At 47.8% G+C, this 18,756-nt stretch overlaps 1 protein-coding gene across 3 annotated transcripts in view; it reads right to left on the bottom strand.

Moving 5' to 3' along the window:
- gxylt1b (glucoside xylosyltransferase 1b) overlaps window positions 1-18,756 on the bottom strand; it is a 134,904-nt gene that overhangs the window by 24,382 nt on the left and 91,766 nt on the right. For all 3 annotated transcript variants that reach the window (XM_038780498.1, XM_038780499.1, XM_038780500.1), the window contains 2 exons: window positions 3,465-3,588; window positions 2,318-2,490 (listed from right to left, as the gene is read on the bottom strand). In XM_038780498.1, coding sequence (XP_038636426.1) covers window positions 2,318-2,490; window positions 3,465-3,588 — 297 coding nt within the window. The remainder of the gene's footprint in view (window positions 1-2,317; window positions 2,491-3,464; window positions 3,589-18,756) is intronic.

The raw sequence follows: 18,756 nt of genomic DNA, 5'->3' as shown, positions 1-18,756 counted from the left end.
GAGCCCAGATCAAGTGCTCTTAGTTACAAAAAAAGAATATGAAAATAAAATGAAATGAGGTGTTTTCATTGCTGCACTTAAGAAGCGTAGAAGTGTTATCTATTGAAGAATCCTGTTTATGTATTTCCAACAGTAATGGCCTCTCAGTTATGACTGGCTTACCAGCATAAACTCTGGTGGGAATGGTGGAGGTCAGCATAGTGAGTAAGGGAAAACAAAATTAATTTTGGCTGTAAAAAAATTGAAACTTTAAATCTATAGGAAGCCATTCTCTGCCGGGGTGATTCTCCATTATGCCGGCGCCCGGGGGTTTCCCGACGGCGTGCAGCTGCCCTACAATGGGAAACCCTATTGACCGGCTGGCGTAACGGAGAATCCCGCTGGCCGGTCGGGGCAGAAATGTGGTACGGCGAGGCGGAGAATCCCACCCATGATTTGTCACGTTTGCTCTGTAGTTATCTTCAATATTTAGATTCATAGAAAGATTACAGAACAGAAGGAGGACACTCACCCATCACATTCATGCCAGCATTCTACAAGAGCAATTCAGTTATTCCCACTGCCTGGTAGCAAACTTTCTCTCTTCATGCATTTATCCAAATCCCATTTGAAAGCCATAATTGTGTCACCCTCCACACCAGTCCCTCAGGAGGTGCATTCCATATCCTAACCACTTGCTGTGTAAAAATGTTTTTCGTCGTGTCACCATTGCTTCTTTTCCCATCCACCCTCAATCAGTGCTCTTAGGTCCTCAGCTCTTACTGGGTTAAGAATTTTAAAATAGCAGTGAGAAAGGAAAGAAATTATGAAAAACAGCTTTCAAAGCAATTAATTTTAGCAGTAGAACTAAAAAGAGGCATTATGGGGGTCACAAGACAATGAAGTGGAAACATGTACCATCATGAAGTGAATCTAACAACCTGAACAGCATCACCATTGGAAATTGCAGCGAAGACCGACAGGTAACAAAAATTAATGATTGGTAGAATCACTGTAGAGCACTAAATGCCCTAGATGGACACCAACATTTGCAGATATTTAGGGTCAAGCACCCTTTGGGGAAGAGCTATAAGTGTAAAAGGGATAATAAAGATAAAAATTTGGAAATTTAATTAATATTTCGATCAAATTCAGACTGAAAAATGCTGCCACTTTCTACAGGTAGTTTAACCTTATTAGAGAGGTTAATCCAGGAAGGTTGATCATCATCATCTTTGGACAAACTGTTGGTCTGGTGATCTGAGACTGGTCTCTGTTATTGACAGCTGAGCATCTGAAGACAGATCAATTCCATCACCATCTGGCAAAAATCCAGGTATTTATTTTTATTTTTCCTATTAAGGGGCAATTTAGCGGGCCAATCCACCTACCCTGCACATCTTTGGGTTGTGGGGGTGAGACCCACCCGGCACGAGCAGAATGTGCAAACCTCACACGGACAGTGATCCAGGGCCGGTGTCGAACCCGGGTCCCCCAGCGCCATGAGGCAGCAGTGCTAACCACTGCGCCACCAGCATTTCTCTGTTTTATTCCTACATCCAAGATATGACATTGAACAATACAGGCACAAATTAGATAGACTTCACAATGTGGAATCACTAAGCCCAACTCTGGACAGATGTAGAAACTCCTTGCAAATTGGAGATAATTGTGTTACCCAAAAAGGTATCCATGTATTTCTAATCTAAAATCCTTAGAGAAACCAAGGGGAAAAATGCTCAGGATAAAAAAAAAAGAAAAAACAGCCTATTTCATTTAAAATTAAAATGTGTTAATATGCATTCTATTAAAGAAAAGCACTAATGACTGGCATTTTATAATTTGTGACAGGAACAACCTTACGATAGAAGGACATTGAGCTTAAAGAAGCTTACGTCAGCACACATGAATTAGCCGGGGAGGGGGGTTATGTACTCAAGAGCTCATTACCTGCCAAAGTGCTGCCTTTAATTGATGCAACTTTGCTGTAGAATGAAAAAGAAAAAACGCCCCTATGTGCATTGGACTAATTACAAGGGTCATTACTATTGATTTTTAGTGAAAAATAACTACTACCACATCATATTTCAACGCATGAAACAATTGCTTGAGATTCCCAATCTTAAAAATCATGTAACAGAAACCAAGTAAATAACTTCTTAGAAGAGAAAGAATTAATGCGTAGAACAGCATCAGACCCAGGGGCAGCTGTGTTGCATGGGTTTCAGGGAAATATTTTTCCAGAACAGTACTAGAATGTTACACTATGGTACATCAAGAGAGGGAATAAAACACCTTTAATCATTTTCAGCCTATATTTCTGAGCTGCAGTACTTACACTTTTTATTGCTTCATACATAGCCCTGAAAGCAGGCTGCTTCTCATCATGGTAGACGCCACGATTTCCATGAAGAACAAAGATTCCTACATCCTCTGCTGGTTTGCAATTGCTGCCATACATACAATGGTCAGGACGATAATTCCATTGACATGGAAAAATAAACAGGCTTTCTGTAATAGGAAAAAGAGCAAAACATCAGATAGTGCAGTGTAAATTGTAAAAATAAAGACTAGTCTAGAAAATTTAATTAAACATAATTAGATCTTTAAAATCAATTAAACCTTTTGCAAATATTCCATGTCAACTTTGCTGGTAACCAGCCTTTGTTCTTGATATTGTCAAGATACTTCAATATTTTTGTAGCACCCTATGCAGGTAAGTAAATGTATTACTCAATTAGACTCTTGCCTTGTAAATGATGGAAAGACTTTTAGGAGTAAGAAGAGGAGTCACTCACCAAAGAATATCCAGCTTTTGACCTGCTCTTGTAGCCACAGTACTCATGTGGCTTATCGTGTTAAAGTGTATGGTCAATGATAATCACCAACCACCAGCCCTCACCCCATTGATTATCATGGGAACGTGGTTAAATTTTGTGTTGGAGATGATCATTGACACAAATGATGATCTGTGGCACAAATACACAGCAGTTTCAAAAGCAGGGTTACCTGTTGTCTCTATTCAAAATAGAAACATCTGCAGGGATCGTTGGGCATCTAAAGAACACGTTTAAAAAAGATTGTAAAGCATAAGCAGCTCTCAATGCAATGTAAAGGCAGGAGAAAAGAGCGAGGAGAGGAAAAGGAGAAGAGAGAAAGAGGAAGAGAAAGAGAGAAAAGAGGGAGCAAGAGAGAAAGGGGAAAAGAGAGGAAGCGTGCAAGAAAGTAGAAAAGAGAAAGAAAGGCGAAAAGAGAGAGGGAGAAAGGGGGGAAAAAGTGGGAAAGCGAGGGAGCAAGAGTGAGAGAAAGGGGAAAAAATAAGAGTACAAGAGAGAGTGAAAGAGAAAGGGGAAAAGAGAGCCAGAGGGAGAGAAAGGGGGAGGAAGAGAGAACAAGAGGGCAGAAAGGGGAAGAGAGGGAGAGACAGAGAGAAATACAGCAAGAGAGAACAAGAGAAAGGAAAAAAGAGAGAAACAAGAACAAACCTGGATTGTGGTGGAAGATAATATTGAGTAAGTCTTGATCTCCCCAAGTAATGTTGAGCTTATACTTCTTGAAGAGCGGTAAAAGTATATCTTCCCATTTCAGTCTTGCAGTTGTCATATCGTTCTATGTGATAGAAAAAAGTAAACATAAAACTCATTTTAATGCTGCAATTTGTTGTATTAATAGGTGAGAAAGTGGTCAAGTAATATTTCTTTTTTTTTTTATAAATTTAGATTACCCAATTATTTTTTCCAATTAAGGGGCAATTTAGCATGGCCAATCCACCTACTCTGCACATTTTTGGGTTGTGGGGGCGAAACCCACGCAGACACGGGGAGAATGTGCAAACTCCACACAGACAGTGACCCAGAGCCGGGATCGAACCTGGGACCTCAGCGCCGTGAGGCGGTTGTGCTAACCACTAGGCCACCGTGCTGCCCTAAGTAATATTTCTAATCAGAATTTCTAAGAAATCGAAACTGATATTTTTCAAAGACAAATGTACAGGATTTTTACAAAATACTGCATTAAATTCCAAGCACCATTCAAGCAAGTTAGTATTTGCATAAGAAGCAAAAATATCTCAAATAGAGCTTTTTCAATTAACTTAAATCTAACTAGCAATTATTTTGGAAAGGGGAATAAATACAGACTTTAGTTATCACATGTCACTACACTTCACTCCGAATGATTGAAAAATGGGCGCAATTCTCCAGAAAGGGAAGTGTGGTAGCAAGCGGGAATTGCCACGTGCTTGCCGGCTTTCGGCCTAGCCACGCCTGCAACACTATTAGGCCTCTCAGGCTTCTCGTCGCAAAAGAAGGCTCGCCAGGATCGTGCTAGCCAGCCTCCCCGGTCAAGCAGCACTTGCTCAGCCAACCCCATCCAGCACGCAACAATGGAACCGAGGAGACCAGCCCCAAGATTCGGGACGCTGATGTGGGGAGGCTGCGAGAAGCAGTGGTGGCCAAGAGGGATGTACAGGTCCCCCGGGGTGTCCAGGAGGGTTAGCCATATGGGTGGCACAGTAGCACAGTGGTTAGTGCTATTGCTTCACAGCACCAGAGTCCTAGGTTCAATTCCTGCTTGGTTCACTGTCTTTGCGGAGTCCAAACGTTCTCCCCGTGTCTGCATCAGTGTTCTCCGGGTGCTCTGGTTTCCTCCCACAAGTCCCGAAAAACTGATTGTTGGGTGAATTGGACATTCCGAATTCTCCTTCTGTGTATCTGAACAGGCGCCGGAATGTGGCGACTCGGGGCTTTTCACAGTAACTTCATTACAGTAAGCCTACTTGTGACAATGATAAAGATCATGTTGATTATGGAGACACATCTAGATGTAGTAGTAGAGCTAGGAGGGCCAAGCATCTCAAGAATCACTATGGGCACCGGGGGACAGGGAGAGGGTGGGGAGGGGCAGCACCATCGGGAGAGGGGGCAGCACCATCGGGAGGGTGGAGAATTGTCAAACATAATAAACACCTTTGTGCACAACCAGTATAGTGCCTGTCACTTTCTTCCGCATTGCGGACTGACCTCCGAACACTTGGCCCATCTCTCCAGGCACCTCCCCTCGGCACCCACCCACCTTCCAGCCATGGACACGTCCCTGGAACTGTGGCCCATACCCTGGGTGTTTGGATGTTGGCTGATCCGTCTGTGGTGTTGCCTCCCGCATTGTTCAAGCACACTGTCCAGGCATCAAGGTGTGATTAGGATGCTAGGTAATAGCCACATGCTCTGTTCACCCACGGGACTCCACTTGGGTTGTGTGAAGTGCTCATTTAACCACGATTGCCAATTCCCTATTAGAGATAGTCTTCAGCTGTGCGGCCGGAAGCTTCGGCAGACGGTGAATATTATGGGTAGTCAGTGGGGGAAGAGGCCGGGACAAGGGTTTGCCCCGGAACGGGTAAACATGATTCAGGGGTTGGCATGGTGGGGCCACGAGCAGTTGAACCCTGGCAGCACCCCCCAGTCCACCCCTCCACTCTTCCATGGCGCCCACCCCTGTAGAGGGTACCCATCCCCAGCCAAAGGTCCCCCACGCTCCCACGGAGCACTGGGGTTGCAAACCCAGTAGCCCGGGCTCTTTGCCCGTGAGCAAAGTTGGCTACTCACCTACTCGGCTCCCCAGAAATGCCCTTCCGTCAGGTTCACGTTTTTCACAAGAGGTATTATTTGGCGCCAGCGTGACCAATTGCTGGGAGGCAGCTGAATGACAGGAGGCCTTGGATATGGGGTGGCTCTCGCTAATTGTATGGAAATGGGGCTTAAGTGGTGATAATTGGTCTTTCACCACGCTACGAGATTTTGCCTATTGCAGCCCCACCCATGGTAGCGGACCGGTTGCATTGCAGACTGTTTGGTGCCTGGTGCGGTTCTCGTTTTGCTCTCTCCTGCTATTAACCGGACTAGTTTTGCTTGAGTGAGAGGATAACGAGGCCGAAGAATCGTGTCCAATATATCATTCCCAGTATTATCGGCATGTAAAAGACAAATAAACCAGAAATGGACAAACATAAACATGCCGTTTTTTTTCAACTTCGGCGGGGGAGGAGAGCGGTCGTGGCAAACGGAGCTCCGGAGGAGGGAACATAGTCCGTCCTGTTCCTCAAGGAAAAAAATGTAAACCGGCCAGATTGCCCCCAAGAAGGCAGGAGAACGAGGGGCAAGACGAGCGGCGGCCCAGACCAATGTGGGGACCAAGCCAGCGGCAAAGACCGAAACCCCCCCCCCCCCCCCCCCCACATGGCAGGAGAGCGCAGGGCAAGACAAGCGGCAGCCCGGACCAAAGCTGAGACCAGAGTAGGGACTGACCCAGCGGTAAAGACCGAAAAACATTTTTTTTTAAAGAAAAGGGGAAAGAAAAATGCCAGAAGGGAGCCAAAGCAGAGGGAGAACGGGCACCAGAAGCAGAAGAGGCCATGGGCGAGTTCACTCAGACGTGCTAACCGGCGCACGAAGCAGCAGAATGGAAGGTTCGCCGCAACAAAAAGAACTGGACAGACAGGAGCAATTTCCCCCTGTTCCGGGGGGAACTGGAACTGGAAGGTATCCTTTGCCGAGGCACTGAGGGAACATCAGCAGGAAAACAAGGCAGAAGCTAGAGCAGACATGGAGGCCGCGGTGAACACAGCAATGGCCAAGGCCCTGGCGGAGGTGCAGCTCGCCCTGGGCAGAGCAGAGGAGAAATTGGAAGACCAAGAGGCGACCATTAAGGAACTGGAAAAAGCCGTGACTGACAAGAGCAACCGGATCACGGCACTGGAGAAGGTTGCGGCGAGACTGGTAACAACACAGGGGAGCCTGAAGGGCAGAGTGGACGATCAGGAAAACCATTCGAGAAGGCAAAATGTAAGGATAGTGGGCCTGCCAGAGAGGATCACGGGTAGAAACCCCACAGCATACGTGGCCGAGATGCTGGGCAACTTAGTGGGGAGGGAAACTTCTCTCAGCCACTAGAAATGGACACAGCACACAGGTTGCTGCGCCCGAAATCCAAGGCAGGAGATCAACCGAGGGCAGTTATAGCTGAACTGCAACGGTATCAAGACAGGGAAACAATCCTGCACTGGGCCAGGCAAAACAGAACCTGCAAATGGGAAGGACACTTAGAACATAGAACATAGAACATAGAACAGTACAGCACAGAACAGGCCCTTCGGCCCTCAATGTTGTGCCGAGCCATGATCACCCTACTCAAACCCACGTATCCACCCGATACCCGTAACCCAACAACCCCCCCTTAACCTTACTTTTATTAGGACACTACGGGCAATTTAGCATGGCCAATCCACCTAACTTGCACATCTTTGGACTGTGGGAGGAAACCGGAGCACCCGGAGGAAACCCACGCAAACATGGGGAGGACGTGCAGACTCCACACAGACAGTGACCCAGCCGGGAATCGAACCTGGGACCCTGGAGCTGTGAAGCATTTATGCTAACCACCATGCTACCCTGCTGCCCCTAAACTTCTTTAGAGTTTACGAGGACATTGGGGCAGGCCGAGCCAGGAGACGGGCCAAATTCAATAGAGCAAAAGCAGCTCTTCACAAGAGTGACGTGCATTTTGGTATGCTGTACCCAGCGAAATTCTGGGTCAGATACCAAGAGAGTACTTTTTCACAGCCCCCGCCAAAGCAAACAAGTTTGTCGAGGAGCATGAGCTGGAAAACCGACAGCAAGGGTAGAAATAAGGGGCCCCTGGCAAGGGGCAATGGGGGAGGGGGAGGGCAATGCCAGCCCTTCTACAAACCACTACCTGAGGGACAGCTTCAGGTGGGTGACCAGGTCCCAGCAGGAGGGAACGAGAGTAGCGGACAAGGGAGAGCAAGCGAGAGGAGTGCAGGGTAGGATGGGGAAGAGCGGGCAGAAAACCATGGAGGTCGGGCGAGGGAGAAGCGAGACAGTAGCCTCCAAGAGGGGGGCCACCGCACCAGCAGGAAAGCTAGTGCCGGAGGCATGCAACACAACAGGGGCGCAGCGTGCCCCCAACAGGGGTGACTGCGCTAGGCTGGGGGGGGGGAAAACACTCAACAGAGAGGGGAGAGCAAACGGGGATAGGAACAGGAACAAAAGAGGGGTATACCGGAGAGGGGTGCAGGGACACAGGGAAGGAGGGACAAACATAGAAAGAGAATAACAATAGGGCTACAAAGTGCCACAACCAAGGGCTCGGAACAAAGAATCGCTGCAAGCAACCACCCAGTACGGTCTCTGGGCGAAGGGAGACTCCAGAGTGCAGGGGACTACCCATGTGGCGGACGCACAGTGGACGGCCATGTCAGGTGCCCCCTTGACAAAGGGAAACCCCGGAGCACAGGGGCGCATACAAAAGGTAAGTATGGTTAATCCCACAGAAACGGGGGGACAGAAGCCCGCCCACCAGGATAGTCACCTGGAATGTAAGGGGACTCAATGGCCCAGTGAAGAGATCCAGAGTCCTCACCCACCTAAGAAATCTGAAAGCCAACATAGTCTTCCTCCAAGAGACGCACCTGAGAGAACAGGACCGACTGCGGGTAAGAAAGGGCTGGGTGGGGCAGCCCTACCATTCCCGCTGTGGGACGAGAGCCAGGGGGGTGGCAATACTGATCAGCAGGAGGACGATGTTTAAGGCGACAAAGATGGTTACGGATCCAGGGGGATGGTGCGTCATGGTCAGCGGGCCTGGATGGGGCACAGGTAGTACTAATTAACGTGCACACACCCAACTAGGACGACATGAGCTTCATCAAAAAGACCATGGCAGAAATCCCCGACATAGCGATGCACCGATTAATCATTGTGGGGTTGGGGGGGGGGGGGGGCTTCGACTGTGTACAGGATCCAACGACTGACAGATCAAGCTCCAAAATGGGGAAAACCTCAAGCATGGCAAGGAAACTCGGTCACTTTATGGTATAGATGGGAGCGGTGGACCACAGGAGATTCATCCACCAAGGGGAGAAGGAGTTCTCCTTCTTCTCCCCAGTACACAACGTATACACCAGAATTGACTTCTTTATGGTGGGGAAAACGGTGCTTCCGGGGTGACACAAAGTGGAATACTCCACAATTGTGATATCAGACCACGCTCCACACTACATGGATGCGAGGCTGGAGACGGGCAGGGCCGAACACCCCACATGGATATTGGACATTGCCCTACTAGCTGACAAGGCCTTCAATGAAAAGATATCGTAGGCCTTAGCAGAGTACACAGAGAACAACCAAAACGGGGAGGTCTCACCCTGGCGAGCGTACGGACCAACACCACCAACTCCCGATAATTCCAGCTGCACAGGGCACCAGACAAGGATGCCCAGTGTCCCCGCTGCTGTTCGCTCCAGCAATCGAGCCATTAGCAATTGCTTTCAAAGCAGCAAAAAGCTGGAGGGGGATCCGAAGGGGCGCAGAGAGCACAGAGTCTCACTCTATGCAGATAACCTGCTCCTCTAAATTTTGGACCCACAAAGCAGCATGGACAGAATCATCGTGCTCCTGAAAGAGTTTGGCACCTTCTCGGGTCACAAACTCAACATGAGCAAAAGCGAGATCTTCCTAGTAAACCCACAAGTAGAGGGGGGCAGCACTAATGGGACTGCCGTTTAAACAAGCCCAGCACAAATTCTGCAATCTGGGGATTCAAATAGCCCATGACTGGAAAGGGATCCACAAATGGAATCTCACCAGTCTGACAGAGGAAGTAAAAAAGGACCTGCAAAGATGGAACACACTCCCACTCTCCCAGGTACTACCCAAGTACCTCTTCCTACTTAGATTTATCCCAATCTACATCCTCAAGGCCTTTTTCAAAGCACAAGACAAACTAATCATGGCATGCGTATGGGGCGGGGGAGAAAGAATGCTAGGATCCCAAAGAAGGTCCTACAAAAAACAAAATCCAGGGAGGGAGGGGGCTAGCTCTCCCAAACCTACAATTCTACCAATGGGCTGCGACGGCCAAGCGAATAAGGAGATGGAACAAAGAGCCAGAAGACGAGTGGTTGCGCGCGGAAGAGGCCTCCTGCAAGGGGACCTCCCTCCGGGCTCTAGCCACGGCAGCACTCCCATCCCCACCCAAAAAACACTCCAGCAGCCCGGCGGTAATAGCCACCCTCCAGTCCTGGAACCAACTACGGCAGTAATTTGGCCTGACCAAAATGTCGGACAAAGCTCCAATCTGCGACAACCATAGGTTCACACCAGCACTGACTGATGCCACCTTCAAAAGGTGGGGCAGGACGGAGGGACACTGATAGTCAGGGACCTATACACGGACGGCAGGATCGCAACACTGGGCGAACTGACAGAGAAATTCCAGCTAGCCAGGTGGAATGAGTTAAGGTACCTGCAACTCAAAAATTTCCTACTAAAGGAGACAAGGACGTACCCACAACTGACATTACTGGAAGAGTTACTGGACGCAAGCATCCTAGATAAAGGAAACTGTAGCGACATGTATGACCGACTGGTAGAAAGGGCGACACCGTACTGGACGCAACAAGAAAGAAATGGGAGGAAGACCTAGGGATTGAAATAGGATAAGGACTCTGGAGCAAAGCGCTGCATAGGGTCAACTCCTCCTCCACGTGCGCAAGGCTCAGCCTGACGCAACTAAAAGTGGTACATAGAGCCCACTTAACAAGATCCCGTATAAGTAGGTTCCTCCCGGAGGTGGAGGATAGATGTGAACGGTGCCAAGGAGGCCCGGCCAACCATGCCCACATGTTCTGGTCTTGCCCCAGACTTGCGGGGTACATTGCCTTCTTCGAGGCAATGTCCAAAGTGGTGGGGATGAGGGTAGAGCCATGCCCAAAAGTGTCCGTCTTCGGGGTATCAGACCAGCCAGATCTATTCCTGGGGAGGAGGGCGGACGCCCTTGCCTTTGCCTCCCTGATTGCCCAACGTAGAATCCTGTTTAGCTAGCGCTCAGCAGCACCACCCAAAGTTGCATACTGGCTGTCCAACCACTCAGAATCTCTCTAAATGGAGAAAATCAAATTCGCCATCCGAGGGTCGGACGACGGCTTCCACAGAACGTGGGAGCCATTCACCCAATTGTTCCGGGACCTGTTTGTGGCCAACAAACAATCAGAAGAATAGCCAGGTAGCCAAGAATCAGGGGAAAGTAACCAAGGCGTGAGAGGGAGGGATAGACCGGGAGGGTAACAGCTAAACCTAAGAGAAAAGAAAGGTGAACCACAGGAGAAGGGGAGGAGAGGGGAAGAGGGAGGAGACAGGGAACAATAGAGGGGGAATCAGAGAGGTGGGGAGGGGGGAGGCAAGGGAATGATAGCCGGAAGGAGGGCACAGGAAACGATAACAAACTTGGCAAATACAGAAACAGAGAGCAAGGAAAATACGGGCGAAAGTCGGGACGAACGACCGAAGCGGAGGCGAACATGAGACGACAACAGCAACGAAAATCGTCCGGGAGAAGCAAGTAACAACACCATTACCAGATCCATTCGCGTATTGCCCTCTCTGTATTGGGCATAACTAATGTAAGGGTCTCTCTCACTCTATGCAGATGACCTGCTCCTCTACATCTCGGACCCAGAGCAGCATAGACGGAATCATTGCGCTCCTGAAAGAGTTTGGAGCCTTCTCGGGCTACAAACTCAACAGAGCAAAAGCGAGATCTTCCCAGTACACCCGCAAGGGTGGGGGGCAGCACTAAAGAGGCTGCCGTTCAAACAAGCCCGACACAAATTCCGCTACCTGGGGATCCAAATAGCCCATGACTGGAAAGGGATCCACAAATGGAACCTCACCAGTCTGACGGAGGAAGTAAAAAAGGACCTGCAAAGATGGAACACACTCCCACTCACCCTCGCGGGGAGAGTCCAGACGATCAAAATGAACGTATTGCCCAGGTTCCTCTTCCTGTTTAGATCCATTCTGATCTACATCCCCAAGGTCTTTTTCAAAGCACTGGACAAACTAATCATGGCGTTCGTATGGGGGGGGGAAATGCTAGGATCCCAAAGAAGGTCCGACAAGAAACAAAATCCAGGGGGGGGGCTAGCCCTCCCAAACCTACAATTCTACCACTGGGCGGCAACAGCCAAGCGAGTAAGGGGGTGGATCCAGGAGCCAGAGGCCAAGTGGGTGCGCGCGGAGGAGGCCTCCTGCGTGGGGACCTCCCTCCGGGCCCTCGCCACGGTAGCACTCCCATCCCCACCCAAAAAACACTCCAGCAGCCCACTGGTGACAGCCACCCTCAAATCCTGGAACCAACTGCGGCAGCAATTTGGCCTGACCAACATGTCGGACAAGGCTCCCATCTGCAACAACCATAGATTCACACCAGCACTGACTGACGCCACCGTCAAAAGGTGGAGGCAGGACGGGGGGACACTGACAGTCAGGGACCTATACACAGACGGCAAGATCGTTACACTGGACGAACTGACAGAGAAATTTCGGCTCGCCAGGGGGAACGAGCTAAGTTATCTGCAGCTCAAAAACCTCTTACGAAAGAAGACAAGAACCGCCACAACAGACACTACTGGAAGACCTACTGGACGCAAGCATCCTAGATAAAGGGAACTGTAGCGACATGTATGACCAACTGGTAGAAAGGGCCGACCGTACTGGACGCAACAAGAAATAAATGGGAGGAGGACCTGGGGATTGAGATAGGGTGGGGACTCTGGAGCGAAGCACTGCATAGGGTCAACTCCACCGCCACATGCGCAAGGCTCAGCCTGACGCAACTAAAAGTGGTACATAGAGCCCACTTAACAAGAACGCGTATGAGTAGGTTCTTCCCGGGGGTGGAGGATATGAACGGTGCCAAGGAGGCCCGGCCAACCACGCCCACATGTTTTGATCTTGCCCCAGACTTGTGGAGTACTGGACAGCCTTCTTCGAGGCAATGTCCAAAGTGGTGGGGGTGAGGGTGGAACCATGCCCGATAGTGGCAGTCTTCGGGCTTTCAGACCAGCCAGATCTATTCCGGGGGGGGGGGGGGGGGGGGGACGCCCTTCCCTTTGCCTCCCTGATCGCCCGCCGTAGAATTCTGTTTGGCTGGCGGTCAGCAGCACCACCCAGAGCTGCAGACTGGCTGTCCGACCTCTCGGAATCTCTCCAAATCAAGAAAATCAAATTCACCATCCGAGGGTCAGACGACGGCTTCCACAGAACGTGGGAGCCATTCATACAACTGTTCCGGGACCTGTTTTGGCCAACGAACAAGAAGAAGAATAGCCAGGTGGCCAAGAATCAGGGGAAAATGGTCGGGAGCAGTGGCGGACTGGCCAGGGTGTCAGCTTGCCCGATGGCAAGTGGGCCCCTGATAAAGTGGGCCCCCTATATCAAATAAAAATGTAATAAAGAAACAAACACAGACAACTGTTTTAGTAATAAAAAGGAATAAGAAAAAAAAGAGAACAGGACACAAATAAGCAGTGCATGAAAAGGAACGAAGCAGGGGAGGTAGTGGAAGGATGTGGAATAGGGGGGCCCGGGTCGGGCATAATTAAGGAAATTCCATGTTTTCAGCAAGAGTGTGTGAATTTAAAGATAAAGTTACAATTCGTGATTTGAGATGGTCGGCAACTTCAAAGGATATCAAGCAGTAGTCTTGGTTCAGCCGGTACATCGGTCCGGGGAGCCAAGAAAGGGCCTGAATCTCTGAAGGGCCCTTAAAAATTATAATTAATTAGATAAATAAATCTCCAACTTCTTTCCTGAGATTTGTATTCTAACTTAATAAAATATAATTGTTTTTAAAAAGAGCGATACCAAATAAAAATGCAATAAAGAAACAAACAAATAATCACTCAGTGTATGAAGGAACGAAGATAAAAATGTTTATCTGATAGCACAGATGGCGCTGCAAGCTACCATGGCCAGTATAATGGTTTACAAAGTAAAATTGCTGATGTGGCTGATCAACATGTTCATATATGGTGCTATGCCCATGTCTTGAATTTGGTGATAACTGAAACAACAAAATGTTGTGTGCCTGCAGTTTCTTTTTTCAATTTGCTCCAGAATATAGCAACTTTTGTCAAAGCATCATACAAGAGAATGGCTGTATGGATAGAAGTTGTTGGAAAACATCTAGGACAAGAAAAAATGAAACGATTAAAGCTAATTGGTGAGACCAGATGGTCAGGAAATTCCAATGCAGCAACAACTATATTTGGACGTTTTGATGATGCCGCTGCCAGTACTTTCGTAAATCTATTGACATGCTTATCAATGATACAAGATTCAAAAAAGTTTAATGCAAAAACAAAACATGAAGCAAATGTTTTACTTCAAAGTCTTCTAAAGTTTGAAACCATATTGACAGCATTTACTTACTTGTATATATTTGAAACTACAACCCCGTTATCAAGTTATCTACAGACAAGTGGTTTAGATATGTTTACTGCATGGAGTTTGGTAGATTCAGCTACAACAAAGTTGAAGGAACAGACAAGAACATTTGATAACGTTCACAGCAAGGCTTTGGAATTTGTAAATAAATGTAATGACAGGATTTCACAGATGAATATGGATGAAAATCAAACATTGGAAATTGATGCATTGGAAACAGCATTGCCAGTTAAGAGGCAGAGGAAGAAGAAAAGAATGGCAGATGAGCTTATTGATGATGAAAGAAATTCCTCAGATTCTCTAGCTGATTTTCGAGTAAATGTGTTTAACCTAATAATGGATCGCATTGTCCAGTCACTAGAATCACGCTTTGTACAACACAAACAGTTGTATAAAGATTTGTCCTGCATGGACCCAGCAAAGTTTAAAACTATTGCAGAGAAGGGCCTTGAAGATGAAGCATTGGAAGGTATTATTAAGTTGTTTCCACAAATCAGCAAAGATCAAGTAATATTGGAATTGTTTTCTTTTGCTTCAAACTTTGATGTATTAAAGCTATTGCTTAATGATGGTGAGAATATGGATTCCAGTTGCAACAATTGTAAAATTTGCAGCACTTGCCCATCGTGTGTACTAAACATTCTGGCATCCAACAGACTTCATGACAAGACATATGATAACCTTTATGAACTTTATAAAGTCATCTGCACACTATCAGTTACTCAAGTCCAATGTGAGAGGACATTGTCAAAGCTAAAGATCATAAAGACAAGGTTAAGAAATTCGCTGACTGAGGAGAATTTGGAATCATACATGTTGCTATCCATTGAAAAGGAATTGTTAGATGAATTGGATGCAGAAGCAATTATTGGCAGATTCGCACAATCATCTAGCGAACACAAACGATTGCTCTTAATATAGTGGACTACATGCAATGCTCTATTGTGCTTTTGAACTATCTGTTAATGTGTAAACTGTGCAGTAAACTATTTAAAAATATCAAACAATTACTTAAAATTTAAAAAAAAATTCAATTATATCATTCTGTATTTACATTTGGTATCTACTGCCAGTAATATGTACAGTACATGTACACTGTAATTACTAAGAAATACACATTTTTTCCCCCAAAAATTTTAATTGTACCCTTTTTTCCATATGTATTTTTTGAAAATTTTATTTATTCGTTATGAAAATTAAATGATAGCATTGTAGTTGTGGGTGGGCCCCCTTTGTCACCTGGCAACCAATATTTTTAGACCCAGTCCGCCACTGGTCGGGAGAAGGTAGCCGGGGCATGGAGGGGAGAGATGGACTGGGGGGGGACGGCTAAACCTGAGGAGGGAGGGGAGAAGACAGCTAAATCTGGGGAGAGGGAGGCGAACCGTGGGGGGGGGGGCAGGGAGCCGGAGGGTGGACACGGGATGCCAAAGCGTGCATGGTACGGCAGCGAGACCCGTCCGGGAAGGGCGGGCGACAGCAACACACAGCACAGCCAAATATCGCACACTGTGATTTTCTCTCCGGCACCCTCTGCTTGCCCCCTCGCAGGCAGTCGCCTACTTATGTGGGGTGGGTAATATTGCCAGATGTACAGAGATGCCGCTGTCGAGCTGGTGCACAATACCCCACCATTTATTGCATTTCATATGTTATTGTATTTTTTTTTATGTTGGGGTGTGCCCTTCTCTAAATGTGTGTATATATGTGTGTTTCTTATTCTGTGCACATAACAGTAATTATACCTTGTTCAAAAAAAACAATAAAAACATTTATTTTTAAAAAATGTAAGGGTCTCTCCGGCACCCAAATGTATACGTACCGCCCCAGTTCTCTCCCCCCCCCCCCCCCCACCCCGTACACACACACAAACAGGTGCCTACTTATGTGTTAAAAATAATATTGTCAATTGCACAGAGTTGCTGTTGTTGAGCTAGTTCCTAATACCCTACCAGGTTTTTTTTTTGTGTTTTCTTCTCTTCTATATATTTATTTTATTCTGTGTACATAACTGTAAATATACTTTGTTCAAAAACACAATAAAAAACATTTATTAAAAAAAACATAAACATGGCAATGTTTTAAATTCCCTCTGAGAGTTTGGTCTGAAGCAACTCCACCAAAGTACAATCTAATCAAGGTTTGATAACTTGGTATCAGTCGACAGTCTGCTGAGTAATTTTGCTGCTCATCCCCACTCTTTACGAAATTGGGAGGAATGGGGCGAATAATAGCAATTGACCCCAAGCTGCACTATACTATGACATCTTGAAATATTCCTGAGAAACACCAGAGCTTACTTTATAAAATATAAATATTTATCTTCCTTTAGAATAGAGCTGTGTACTTAATATATACACAAAACCACTGTATGTATAAGCACAAAAAAAGACGAGGAACAAAAATAATCTGCGGAATTCTCTGTCGGTGGAATACTCCAGTCCGCCGGCAGCGCATGCACGCCCACGGATTTCCCAACGGCATGACGTGTCCGCAATAGGAAACCCCTTTGACGGGTTGCAGGAACGGAGAATCTCATTGCCAGTGGGGACACGCCACACTGAAAAATGCAGCGGGCGGACCGGAGAATCCCAGCCAATAGTTGTGGAAATTGGTCACGGGCAGCTTTCAATGTGCATAATAAAACAGGAGAGCTGGACACAATCACATTGGGTGAAACTATATGGTAGGGTTTAATGAGACATTGCTAAAATCTGGAATGGAACATAGAACATAGAACACTACAGCGCAGTACGGGCCCTTCGGCCCTCGATGTTGCGCCGACCTGTGAAACCATCTGAAGCCTATCTGACCTACACTATTCCATTTTCATCCATATGTCTATCCAGTGACCACTTAAATGCCCTTAAAGTTGGCGCGTCTACTACTGTTGCAGGCAGGGCGTTTTAACATTTAAACATCTTACATATAGGCCAGAATTTACCACCTGTTCACTGGCGGGATCCTCCAGTGCCACTGATGGCGCATCCACACCTCAGGTTTCCCAGCGACGAGGGGTGCATTCGACAGGCGATCCTGTTGGTGATGGCAGATCAAGATCCCGCTAGCAGGCCACCTCTGCTGCCGAAAAACATGCTATCCTGGAGTTCATGAAGACATTAGGGAGCAGCCAGGACATTCGGAGGGAGCTATCAACTAAACTGCAACAGGTCCAAGCTGATTGGAGAAGTTTCAGAGGCTACAGATGCAGTAGACGTTGCCGGCAATTCGCGGCACAAGGCCAACACTGCTAGTGTAGTTTCGGTGATGGCTATGGTAGGAGTGGTCGAACATTTGGTGGCTCCTGCTCGTGGCGATTTTTCCAGACCTTTTCCCCGGTTAATGGGTGGATGTGAGGAGGCAAAAAGGTGCAGGAGAGTTAGTAGAAGAAAGTGACCCACTGGTGTATGGAGCTGAGGGCCAGAAGAGGTCGCAAGGGGGGAACAGAGCGCAAACGTTGGTGCAGTGTCTGCGACACATGTGGAGATGGCAGAGGGTCAGGGAGCGGCCCTGTCGGCTCAGTGGTCAATCGAGTAGCTGGTGGACATCTTGAATGGAAAGTTCACCCAGCAACGCAAGGAGAATCTGGAGGACCTGGCCGGATGGTGGATTTCATTAAGGCAGTGGGGGATAGGATGCTAGGTGCCATGGCGGGAGCTGCCAGGCTAGCTGTGCGGGCAAGTTCATGGAAGCACAGTGGGGGGTGAGCAGAAGTTTAGTGGGGAAGGGGAAATGTACTGCTGACAGGGGAAGGGTTTTTAAAATGTAATAGGAGGAAGATCGATGACGGTGAGCACCCGAGGGCAGGCCAAGGATTGTGCGGCATCCTGTGGGGACACCTACATGTAGCGGTAGAGCAAGGAAGGTAAAGCACATCAAGGATCAATGAGGGCACACGGGGTGGGGGAGTTTGTTAGGGGGTGAGGGGGAGTAGAGTAGCACCATCGGGAGAGTGGGGCATTGTTGGACCCCTGTGAAACATTAAAAACCCTTCACCACAACCAGTAGGATGTCTGTCACTTTCTTCCCCACAGCAGGCCAGCCTCTGAATCCTTGGCCCACTCTCCAGGCATGCCACCCACCGGGCACACAGTGTGCAGGTGATGGGTATGAGCGAGCATTAAGCAGACAGGCAGGGATCATAATATGGCACAGATTGAGGAGCACCAGCGCTCAGTTCTGAGTGTTAGCATCACCTTGACAGTGACCTGCTGACAGTGCCAACAGAGTCCCAGCACCCTAGATTGATGTCACACACACATTGGGAGGATAGGAATTAAGGGTGGGTGGAGGAGGCGGCAATTACGAGTGAAGTGGGCAAGTATGGAGGCCTCCGTGACACCAAGCTGGTCCTCCTCTTCAGAGGTGGGCATATGTTCCTCCTCCCCAATCTGCAGCACACCTCACCACTGCTGTGCAATGTTTTATTTTTAATTTAGAGTACCCAATTATCTATATTCCAATTAAGGGG

The sequence above is a fragment of the Scyliorhinus canicula genome, chromosome 20 (assembly GCF_902713615.1).
Source record: "Scyliorhinus canicula chromosome 20, sScyCan1.1, whole genome shotgun sequence".
Classification (NCBI taxonomy): Eukaryota; Metazoa; Chordata; class Chondrichthyes; order Carcharhiniformes; family Scyliorhinidae; genus Scyliorhinus; species Scyliorhinus canicula.
Note: the sequence above shows the minus strand (reverse complement) of the source record. Positions and strands in the feature narration are given on the sequence as shown.